This window comes from Gorilla gorilla, chromosome 9, assembly GCF_029281585.2.
Source record: "Gorilla gorilla gorilla isolate KB3781 chromosome 9, NHGRI_mGorGor1-v2.1_pri, whole genome shotgun sequence".
Lineage (NCBI taxonomy): Eukaryota > Metazoa > Chordata > Mammalia > Primates > Hominidae > Gorilla > Gorilla gorilla.
This window is the reverse complement of record NC_073233.2, coordinates 82,128,702-82,141,125: the sequence shown is the minus strand read 5'-3', so window position 1 is coordinate 82,141,125 and position 12,424 is coordinate 82,128,702. Positions and strand designations below refer to the sequence as shown.

Below are 12,424 nucleotides of genomic sequence, written 5' to 3'. Positions count from 1 at the left end.
CACAGCCAATAATTAGGAGAGATGGGACTGGAATCCCATCCTGGCTGCAGAGGAGGGTGGCTCTGACCATCCCACTGGGCATTCTGGATCAGGGGACAGGCAGAGCATAACACACTGAAGGGCTATACGGAAAGGGGTTTCTGGAGTTCCATGACAACTAAGTCCAGTGAGCTGTCCCCTGCCCCCATATCAGCAGAAATAAGGACAATTCCACAGAGAAAGACCAGACCAATAAAGGTTGGGAGATATTTATTTTCTTCAAACAAGGTCATAAATAACAAAAAACAAAGTAGGTCCCAGACTCCGGACCATGCAGCAGGACAGGGGTGGGAGGCTGTTGAGTGGAAAGGTGGAGGGGGCTACACATCACCTAAGACAGTCACAGAAAAGATGGGCTTCAGGACACTGCCCCTTCCTGCCCTTGGAAATGGCGTGCCTGGGCAATAGGGACAGGCCACAGTGCTGTGTCGAGGCAGCTGGAAGAAGGCAAAGACTGGGGATGCCAGGCTGTAATGTTTCTGTGTGGAGTGATGTGAAATCCACAAATGGCAAAGAGAAGCTGTAGGTTTGAAGAGGCAAGGGGGCACTGCACACCTCCAGGAACCAGTTATGAAAATGGTTAAATTTGATGATTAAAAACAATTCCATAGGCTTTGGCCTGTGGCTTTGTGCATGGGCTGTATTTAACCTGGGTTGCTCTGTGGCAGGTGAGGGCTCAGGAGGCCCCTGGAGCAGCCTGGCCTCAGCCCAGGGCAGGTGCCCAGACATGTGGGAGTGGGACAGTGGGCTCTCCCAGATGGGAGGCCATGTGCTTGGACTGGCTGGACCTGATTTTCAGGCTGGTTTCTTGTGATGCTATCCACCACCACCGCTCGCTGTGGCTAAGGATGGGATCTTGGCCTCTCTGGGTCTTCCAAACCTGGAAGAGTACGACTGGGATGAAACAGTACCTGACTAGTGTTTTATCTGAAAGGGAAAAATAAAGACCACCCCATGCATTGTCCATCCCATGAGGCAGGGCTGGGCCATGCCAAGACAATCTCAAGGAATGGAGGTCCCTGAGCCTGGGAAGACATTTGAACTCAGATGTATCACCTGATGCTAGGAAGAGGGGCTCACTATGGCAAATCTGGAGGCTTTACCCTAGGCAACGCAGGGAGAGCAGGCAGGAGCTACCCCAGTACAGGGAAAGGAAAGGAGCAGGGGAGCCCTGGACTGGGGAAGCCGATGTTGGTCAAGGGCCCTGGAAAACAATGCTTTTGGCAGAATACATGAAAAGGTTGGTACATCTCGGGGTGCCCGTCTACAGGGAGCCAGTGTCACATGGCTGGGCGGGATGGAGAGGAGACAGTGGCATCACAGTGGCCTCTGGTGCGACGTATTTACAACAGAGCTCGATGTTGAGGAGGGGTGGACAGCAGGTCCCTAACAGCCAGGAAACACACTGTGGAAGAACAGAAAGAGAAGGAAAAACAAATGTAACTATCAATAGCTTTCCCTTGCTTATCTGTATCCTCCAGGAAGCCCTCCCTAATGACCACCAAGGCCCTTGCAAATCTGACCCATTTCACAGCCCTGACCAGAGCTGGACCCAGGGTCTGCTCTCAGTGTGCTGCTCATTTGCCCAAGGCTCCAAATGGTCGAAGGGCCCCAGCCAAACACTGTTTAGTAAGAGAAATTAAGTCTTTATTGTTGGTTCCTGGGATCCATGAATGGTCAGTTGTTAGAGGGATGGCTCAGCATACGGGTGTCGCTTCTGTGGTTCACTGTCCCAGGGTCTTGCCATCATCTCCAGTGCTTACCCTGCCCTGTCACTCTCATCTCCCAGGCCCTGGAATTCAGAGTTCTCTAAGGCAGAAGCCATTTCCTTTTCTTAATATTTCTTCTGCAAACTTTCTGAGAGTGGGGAACAAGTTTCCCCAAGCCCTCACCAAAATCAGAGAAGAGACTTTTCAATGGTAGGAATGACTCCTCATCAGGGTTGTGGGCTCTCTGAGGATCAAAGGCCTTCTGCAGTACAGACTAGGAGCTGGCTGAGGTGGGTCAATACCACCTGGTTTGGTCAACATGCCTCTCTTCTTCCTCAACAAAGAGCCCAACTGTGTTTCCCTCAACAGATGAAGAGCTACCTAGGATGAGAGACCTGGCCCTGTTTCTTCCTCTAGACCAATAGAGGGGGAAATTTTGCCTCCCTTGAGGCATTTGGTAAAATCTGGAGACATTTCTGTTTGTCAGAACTGTGTGTGGGAGGGGTACTACTGTTATCAGGTGGGTAAAAGCCAGGGATACTGCTAAACATCCTACAATGCACAGGACAGTCCCCACAGTGAAGAATTATCCACCTCAAAATGTCAATAAAGCTGAGGTTGAAAACCCTGCTCTAGAGCTTCCAGGATCACCCCTGCAGAGTGGCTAATATTCTGCCAGCTTCGGAAAGGGAGGGGAAGCAAGCCTGGCAGAGGCACCCATTCCATTCCAGCTTGCTTAGTAGCTGGCCATGGGAAGACACTGTGCAACACTGTAGAAAACCCTGCTCTAGGCCAGGCGCGGTGGCTTGTGCCTATAATCCCAACACTTTAGGAGGCCGATGCGGGTGGATCACTTGAGGCCAGGAGTTCAAGACCAGCCTGGCCAACATGGAGAAACCACCATCTTTACTTAAAAAAATAAATAAATAAATAACAAAATTAGCCGGGTGTGGTGGCATATGCCTGTGATCCCAGCTACTCGGGAGGCTGAGGCACTGGATCACTTGAGCCCACGTGGCGGAGGTTGCAGTGAACCAAGACTGCGCCAAGAAAAAAAAAAAAAAAAAAGCCCTGCTCCATGGCCTGCCCAGCTTTCCTTGGCAGCAGGGCAGGAGAAGCCAAAGAAAACTTCTCTAGGAGCCTGGAAAAGGACTGATTCCTATCCCAGCCTCCTCAAAGGGGCACCTCAAGAAGAAATGCACATCACAGTGGGGAGTGAGACTAGGCACAATTTAATCACAGCCTCAGCATCAACCCATGGGAGCACAGCACAAAGAAACAACCAACCATGGCTTTGTAGAAACAGACATGCCAGGCTCTTCACTGAGGAAGAGGAAGAAAGGCATGGTGACCAAACCAGGCAGGGGTAAGGCAGAGATATTTATGGTCCTACAAATATCTGTTTGTCAGATTTGGCCAGCACTGCTGGGGTTCTTAAACCCCTGTACCCGCCTTACCACTGGAATCCACCGATGGGTTCTGCAAACCTGTGCCGGATCAGGAAAGTGGCAACAGCTTCAGCTACCTGGAAATGGGAGAGATATTCCAGGCCATATAAAGGTTAGTGATGGGGCTTAGCCTTGGGCTGTGGGCTACTGTTAGATGGTTAGGCTCTATGGTGCCCTCATCCCACCCACAGGTCTGAGTGGCTTGAAATTAGAAGGACCTAGGCCCTCCATAGCAGAGCTAGAAGACTCCTCCCCACCATCCTTGCCAGGGATAGCTCCATAGAGCTCAGGAGGAATGACGTGAAGGGCTTATTTGTGCCCTTAGAGTTACAGAATGGTGTTTTCTCACAGGAGGAGCCCATATTAATTCCTAACTGTGCCTGTGGTTTAGGGAGCAGTTTCTACCCTAATCATCCCTCTTCCATCTCTGGCTTTTGGGGGTATTGGAGAAGTAGAGCTTAAGATCTTAACCACAGGGCCCTGGGATGAAATAGCAGAGTGTCAGTAGCTCCTCAGCACATATACACAAAACCAATACCATAAGCAGCTGCCAGGGAGAAGTTGGAGAGCTGGTGGAATTGCATCTGCATAGGCTCCACAGCTGCTGCTGCAGGCAATGCAGGCTGAGACTCAGAGACTTGTCTTCTGTGACATCCAGGGTTATTCTCACAGTTGTCCTTTTACAGTCACTGAGCACCAGACTCACCTTGTCAGGGGCATCCTCATGGACTGCATGGCCACACTGGGGTAGGACCTGCATCTGGAACTTCCCTGGAGAGGAATCAAAGCAAGGCAACTTCAGCGACTAAAAGAGCCCTCTCTTATGCAGCCTCATAGGTCATTCCAGGAGCCCAGGACCTACCTCCCCATTTCCAACCTCACCTCAATACTCTGGACCCAATTATCAAGTCTTGCTGAGGATGGTAATACAAGTAATTGTAACCTTGCGCCAATCATTTCCCTTCACTTTTTCCTTCTGTCCTATTTAGTGTACATTTACTGTGGGCCAGAGACACATAGAAGAAACAGTTCTTGTCCTCAGGGGATTTACAGTCCAGTAGGGGAGTAAAACACAAAAACCAACATTTTAATGCAGCATGTCATTCCTATGATAAAACTGGCTACATGGGGCTGTAAGAGCATAAGAAAGGGAACTTCACAATCCAAGAGGGACCCAGGAAGGAAGGAAGGCTTGAAATGGCTTGGAATACAAGAAGCTTGGCATGGTGCTTATGAGAGTGGTTAACAATAAGGCTGGAGAGGTAAGCAGGGGCCAAACCATTAAGGATTTTGTAAGCTACGTTAAGGATTCAAAATGTATTATTACAATAATAAGTTACCATCTGAGCACTTAAGCATGTGCCAGGCATTGTACTAAGCACTTTCTCATACTGTAAGCTCATAACTAATGCGACAATGATTGAGAATGAACAGCGATGACTGATAAAGAAGATCCCTAAGGAGACTAAAGGATATGAGACCCAGAGCCCCCATAAGTAGAGACAGCAGATTTTCTCAGCCTCAGATTCTCTATTTATAAAATAAAGGAATGGGCTTGAAAGTTCTTCTGGTCATTACATCCTGTGGTTCTTACCCCAGTTACACAGGATTCAAAAAGTTTTCAGTGTACTCTTCTATCCATTTTTAAAGTGGATTCTCAAAATCTACCCTATACAATTATGCACAAAAATACTGAAATTCTTTTCTGAGATGATGAAACTGAGGCCATGATTAGTGAAGTGACCTGCCCAAGGCCACTTCATTAATTAGTGGAGGAATAAGATGATCCCATTTAGTAAAGTCCATCCTGTGCCCCTCCTCCTGCAGTAAGCTGCCTCTCTCTGGGTGCTCAAGCCTAGTCACCTCTCCCTTCTAGCTCCTAAAGTTGTTAATGCACTTGGATCCAAACACAGAGCAGCACATGGCCCCTCTTGTAAGTTTCAAGTAAGTTTACATTTTACATGCCACTGGTGCTTGCCTCCCCAGGAGTGTGTCATTTCCATAAGAACAGGGGACAATGGTGTTATTACTTGCTCTATATCCCTAATAAGACCTAACACAGGGTTGGGCACTGAGTAGATGCTTAAGTCTTTAGCGAATGAATGATGAACAAATGACTAGATCCAAAACTTACAACTCCAATCTCCCTGTTCTTTCTGTTAGCTCAGCTCTGATGACTAGGGACGCATTTGTCCTTCCTCTTTGGAAGAGTAGGTATAATCAGAGAGAACTCACATACACCAACAACACTGTGCCAGGTACACATAAGATAACATGTTCATGGGTAATCCTCATGATTATTCTATGAGGTGGGAATATTTCCAAACTCTTCTCTCCCATTGCACAGATTAGGAGCCTTAGGTTCAGAGAGCCTAAATTATTTACCCAAGGGGTACTATGAATAGATGGTAGTTTTCCAGGAGTTCATAACTAAGTCAGTCGGTTTGAACACAGTGCTGGCAAAGCTGTGGTTTGGAATCTATGCAGCCTTAGCCATTTCCCTTTGTTTTGTGGAATGTTCCTTATCCTCGCCATTTACTCTCTATACTCATAGGACGCTTTCTTTAAACCAGAAGGTGGTCTTGATATAATCCATACAGACGAAACAGGAGGACATCTCATAAGGAATCGTGATTACTTCCTGAATATAATGAAAGGCATCATTTGTTAGACTACCCGCATTTTTTCCATTTAAACTTCATGTAACTGTACTGAGATATATCATTATCTCCATTTTACAGATGAAGAAACTCAAAATTAAATAAGTTAGGAATTCACTCATACCGCAAAACTATTAACAGTGATTCAAACCCAGGATTGTCTGATTCCAAGGCTGGTGATCAACAATGATTTCAAATGCTATCCCAGTCCATGTCAACTGCCTTCAGGCAGTCTCAGGGGCCATATCTGATTCTTCTGTCTGCCCAGCATCATGCACAGGTCTTGCACAGAAAGGGTGCCTAGGAAAGGTTTCTTGAATTGAACTTAAGTGTCTTAGATTCAATTTCATGGCACTCATGTTGGTAATTACGGGCTTAGACATTTATAAGCATCTACTTAAGTAAGTGTCTAAGCCCATAATTACCAACATCAGTGCCATGGAAAAAAATCACACAGTCTCAGCTCATAGTCCTATTCCAGGCCTCAGGATACAATGTAGTTAAAGGAAGGCAAAGCCATGAAGGTCTGGAACCAGAGTTTTATATGTGAGAGCCTTTGAACAACTATTATGAGAGAATATAGCTCCTTTTGCTGTGGAAAGCTTGAAGATAGCTAAAAGAACAGTTTGAGAGGCCCATGAGACATCCAGCAGGTTTGCTACATAGGCTAGGACTGGATCTCAGGAGAGAGGGGTGAGGTGGATGTTTAGCTTTGGGAGTCATCAAGGTATAAATGGAAGCCATGAAATTGTCCAGGGAGAGTAAGTAGGGAAGAAAGGTCTAGAACAGATTCTGCCTGAGCCTGAAACTTTGGTCTTGGAGTTGGCACCTCTTCTTCCCATAACCCAAAAGTTGTATGCCTACTGGCTTCACCTTCACTGAGTCTTTTACCCGTACTAAAGCAAGAGCCCCCACAAAATTGGACCCGCTGCCTCCACTGTTATCTAGCTAACATACATGCATCTGTATACAGTGCTCAGCATGTCACTTTCCTACTCATTATACCCCACGATCCGTTTGAGGCTGCCATCAGTTTTTTCATTTTCCAGATTAAGAAGACTAAAGCTGAGGCAAGTCAGATAACTTGCCCAGAGTCAAAAAATTACTGGAAAAGCAGTATTCAAAACTCAGTTTTCTGAACTTCAGAGACCTTACTTTTACCATCTTACCATGCTGTCTTCTAAACAGGTATTTATACCTTTTTATATCTGGATTATCTTGAGCCTTTCCCTTTCCTAAAACTTCTAACAATAAGAAAAATACTGGCCAGCTGCAGTGGCTCACACCTGTAATCTCAGCACTCTGGGAGGCCAAGGCAGGTGGATCACTTGAGGTCAGGAGCTTGAGACCAGCCTGGCCAAAATGGTGAAACTCCATCTCTACTAAAAATACAAAAATTAGCTGGGCGTGGTGGTGCATGCCTGTAATCCCACTACTGGGGTGGGTGAGGCAGCAGAACTGCTTGAACCTGGGAGGTAGAGGTTGCAGTGAGCCGAGATTGGGCCCACTGCACTCCAGCCTGGGCAACAGAGTGAGACTCCAATTCAAAAAAAAAAAAAAAAACCCACAAACAAAAAACTGATCAGTAGTCAGAATATCTCTTTTCACAGTATCATACACCTATACAGTACTTTATAATTTTTAAACACACTGCCTCATTTTAACTCTTATAACTGAGACATAGGTAGTATTATAATCTTCATTTTTGGATGGATTTTTTTTTTTAAACAAATTAAAGCTCAGGAAAGGGAAATACTTGCCCATAATCATATAGTGTGTTAGGAGTAGAGGCGGATGTCCAACTTGGGTTGGACTCTAAAGCTCATGCTTTCTCCGTTATACCTCACTATCTCAGGATGTTAACTGCCCTATCACCCTTTCTTCAGAAAAGGGTCCAGGGGTATAATTTCTTGATAACTTACCTTGCATCTGGCCAATGGTCAGATCTTTATCCAATCTATCAACACCTAGAAAACAAGAGAATTCATTGTGAAATAGATTTTGCTGTTCACGTACTAAGTAAAAAGTGTTACAAAGTTTTAAATATGATGACATTCTCCATTCATGTTTATACCAATCCTAACTCCCAGAGCATACTCTCACCACCAGATAAAACTTTTCAGGTTGAGATTCCCCTATAATTACTATGTTAAACTGGTTCTGAAAACAAGGTTTTACTATTTTAATTCTCATAATAATCAGAATATCCTTATACCACTGTATCTAGCTCTAGACTAAGAAGGACTTGAGCTTGACCAAGTAGACAGGCCAGGCCAGAATTAGGTCATCCTTTATGCTTAGATGAATGCTTATGCTTAGTTAGGTTTAGAGACTGGGTGTGGGGAGGAGAAAAGGCATAGATGAATGAGGAAGGTACTCTACTTTGGATGTCACTACTCATTTGGTGAGAAGTTTTAATGAGGTCATATTGAGATGACAATATACCAACACTGCTATGGACTGAGTTGTGTCCCCCTAAAACTCATGTTGAAGCCCCAATTCCCAATGTGACTGTATTTGGAACTAGGGCCTATAAGGACGTAACCTCAGGTCATGAGGGCAGAGCTCTGACATGATAGGATGAACGTCCCTAATTAACATCCTTAAGAGAAGAGACACCAGAGAGCTCACATTCACTCTTTCTCGGCCATGTGAGGGCACAGAGAGAAGGCAAGCCAGGAAGACAGCCCTCACCACAACCTGACCATGCTGGCACCCTGATCTCAGACTTCCAGCCTCCAGAACTGTGAGAAAATAAATTTCTGTTGTTTAAGCCACTCAGTCTATGATATTTGGTTATGGCAGCCTGAGCTGACTAATATATGCACATATACACTTACCAGCCAAGAGCAGCAATTTAGGAATGGGACAACTAAGAAAGAGATTGGATAAGCCTCGGAACCAGCCGTCCCAGTATTTTTCTGTTTTTGCCAGTTCAATTCTCCAGGTGTATGGATGGTCTTTCTTGGTCTGGAGGAATAAGAGCAAGTTCTGAGTCTCCGAGGGCAACCCCTGGAGGAACAGGATTAAAAACTAGATCCCTGGGAAAAGGAAAGGGAAGGAAACTAGCACTTATTAAGGACCTACTAAGTCCTAGACATTTTAATATACATTCAATCCTTCCAACAGTCTTGTTGTATGGGTCACTGTAATATTCATTTTAAGATAATTACAAGTTTACTTTTTATTGCTATTAGTTTCTGTGAATTTAGGAAACTTTCTTAAGATCACAAAGCTAGTAAGTGGTAGTGCCAAGATTAAGCCTTTCTTATACTTGGTTGGCAAAAGGATGTTTCATCAAAAGAATAACTACAAAGAACATACTGCAGTATGAAAAAATGCTTATAATATAAGCAAGAAACAGATTACAACATGTCATCTAAGTTAGGATTACTACTGGAAAAATCTGGTATAGTAAAGTACTAAAAAGGAAAACTGAAAATAGGTTGATTTGTTAGTAGAGCATTTTTTCTTATATTTTATGATAATGATATAATGTTCCTGCAATAGTAATTTTGAAAGGAAATATGAGACAAATATGACAAAATGTCAACATTTATTAAATCTTTATAGTAAATAAGCACAGAGTATGCAATAAAATATTGGCTGAAAAAATAAATAATTCTCTATAGTTTTCTGTACCATTGAAATATTTGAAACATTATAATTGAAATAAATATACTAAATCAACCACAATATGAAAATCTAAAAGTGAACACGAGATAGTAACATATTATCTTAAAGATCACTGGATGCTTAAGATGTCCATACTACCCAAAGTAATCTACAGATTCAATATAATCTCTATCAAAATTCCAATGGCTTTTTTTTTTTAGGAAATAGAAAAAAATCACCTTAAAATTCATATGGAATCTCACAGACACTGACTAGCCAAAACAATTTTGAAGAAGAACAAAATTGGAGAACTCACACTCCCCAATTACAAAGCTGCAGTAATTGAAACAGCTTAGTACTGCCGTAAAGACAAATAGACCAGTGGAATAGAACAGAGAGCCCAAAAATAAACCTTCACATAAATGGTCAAATGATTTTTGACAAGACTGCCAAGACCACTCAATGGGGAAAGAACAGTCTCTTCAACAAACAGTACTGGGATAACCAAACAGATATGCATATTCCAAAGAATGAAGCTGGGGCCTTATCCCATATCCAAAAATTAACTCAAATGGATTAAAGACCTAGTAAGACTAAGACTATAAAACTCCTAGAAGAAAACATGGAGGAAAAGCTGGACAGTAGACTTGGTAATGATTTCTTGGATATGACACCAAAAAGCAGTGAACAAAAGCAAAAATAGACAAATGGTACTATGCGTATGGAACAGGAGAAAATCTTTGCAAATCATATATCTTATAATGGATTAATATTCAGAATATATAAAGGACTCCTACAATTCAGCAACTAAAAACATCGAGTAACCTGATTAAAAAATGGTCAAAGGGCTTGAATAGACATTTCTCTGGAGGTGATACAGAAGTGGCCAATAAGCATATGAAACGATGCTTAACATCACTAATCAATAAATAAATGCACAGCAACACCACAATGAGATACCACCTCACCCCCATTAGGATGACTACTATCAAAAAAGAGAAAAATAAGTGTTGGTGAGGATGTGGAGAATTCGGAACCCTTGTGTACTGAGTTGTAAAATGGTTCAACCAATAAGAAAAACATCAAGGCAGTTCCTCAAAATATTAAAAACAGAACTACTGTATGATCCAGGAATCCCACTTCTGGGTACATATCCAAAGAATTGAAAACAGAATCTCAAAGAGGGATCTGCAAACCCATGTTCATAGCAGCACTATGGATAACAGCCAAGAGGTGGAAGCAACTCGAATGGCCACTGATGGATGAATGAATAAATGAAATGTGGTATATACATATATAATTCAGCCATAAAAAGGAAAGAAATGCTATCACATGCTGCATAGGGACTGAACTTTGAGGACATTATGCAAAGTGACATAAGCCAGTCACAAAAAGACATATAATATATGATCCCACTTATATGAGGTATCTAAAATAGTCAAATTCATAGAAAGTAGAATGGTGGTAACCAGGGGCCTTTGGAAGAGTTTTGGAAAAGAGGAGTTGTTGTTTAACAGGCATAAAATCTCAGATGTTTCACAACAATGTGAATATTAACTGTACACTTAAAAATTACCAAGACGGCATATTTTATGGGTTTTTGTTTTTTGTTTTGTTTTTGTTTTTTATCACAGTAAAAAAAAAAAAAAGAAAGAAAGAAAGAAAGAAAGGAAAAGAAAAAGATCGCCAGATGGGAAATCAAGAAACTTGGGTCTTCTAGTCCTATATTTGCCACTGATTTTCTCAGGTCCCTTCCCTTCTTTGGGCCTTGGTCTTCCATCAGTAAAAGGAGACATAAAGGTACCTTATGATTCAAATATTCTCACTAAAGAACTAATTCTATTCTCCACTGTTAATATTTACCAGGGATAGGACACTTTAAAGGAAACACTTACTGCCATTTCAACCTGGAACCTCAGCCTGTCCTATTCCCCACAACACTATGAGCCATTTCTAAGAGATCAGCTCCACCGTCAGAGACAAGGCATAATCTCAGAAGCCCCTCCTACATGCACACTGAACTTCACAGGGAAATGACAAATTTAAGGTAAGAAAACCTCCAAAAAGTAATATTATAATATATATATATAAAACAGTTCATCTCAAATCTTAAAATTTGCAAAACCAAAGAAAAAATTCTGGACAGAATTAGGATTTCTTCTGTATTTAGGTTATTGGAAATAAATCCTTTCTCCAAAGAGCTGGATCATAAAGTTTAGTTTAGATGCCTATTAGATGCTGTGAAAATGGTAATAAAGCAGGTTGATATAATGAGATCCACTTGTTGTTGGGTGGGAGAAACAGAAAGTTGGCTAACAATCTTCCTGGGATGTTTACCTGGGCGAGATGCAGTTCTCCACACAAGGGCATCCACCACAGGCCTTGCATTATCTCCCATTGTTTCACTGGAAAAGTGTTTAAAAACATAACGCTTTGTGTCAGTCAGATCTGACTGAATGCAAGTCCCAAAGCCATTATTAACTAATCACTGTGGGTCCCTTGGGAAAGTTACTTAATTTCTTCCAGCCTGGTTTTTTTTTTTTGTTTTTTTTTTTTTTTTTGAGACAGAGTCTCACTCTGTGGCCCAGGCTGGGGTGCAGTGGCACAATCTCGGCTCACCGCAACCTCTGCCTCCCGGGTTCAAGCGATTCTCCTGCCTCAGCCTCCCGAGTAGCTGGGACTACAGACGCACGCCACCACGCCCAGCTAATTTTTGTATTTTTAGTAGAGACGGGGTTTCACCATGTTGGCCAGGATGGTCTCAATCTCCTGACCTCGTGATCCACCCACCTCGGCTTCCCAAAGCGCTGAGATTACAGACATGAGCCACTGCACCCGACCCCAGACTGTTTTCTTAGCTGTGAAATTGGCAACACAAGATCTGAAAGAATTGTAAGGATGAGCTAAAGATACTCATGTATGTAAAACAACAGGAGCGTGGTCTGGCACATAA

At 43.0% G+C, this 12,424-nt stretch overlaps 1 protein-coding gene and 1 non-coding gene across 3 annotated transcripts in view; one reads left to right on the top strand and one right to left on the bottom strand.

Annotated features, from left to right (window-relative positions):
• Positions 1-232: 232 nt before the first annotated feature.
• Positions 233-12,424, bottom strand: part of PPME1 (protein phosphatase methylesterase 1) — an 81,510-nt gene continuing 69,318 nt past the window's right edge. Inside the window, exons 10-14 of one of the 2 annotated variants that reach the window (XM_004051793.5) lie at positions 8,697-8,826; positions 7,779-7,823; positions 3,903-3,967; positions 3,206-3,273; positions 233-1,444 (exon numbers count right to left, since the gene is read on the bottom strand). In XM_004051793.5, the coding sequence (XP_004051841.1) occupies positions 1,426-1,444; positions 3,206-3,273; positions 3,903-3,967; positions 7,779-7,823; positions 8,697-8,826 (327 nt within the window). In that variant the 3' untranslated portion in view covers positions 233-1,425. The other variant, XM_019036809.4, reaches the window with a different exon arrangement.
• Positions 2,384-2,521, top strand: LOC115936378 (small nucleolar RNA SNORA7). Its single transcript, XR_004071870.1, has one exon. It is a non-coding gene; the product is annotated as a small nucleolar RNA SNORA7 (small nucleolar RNA).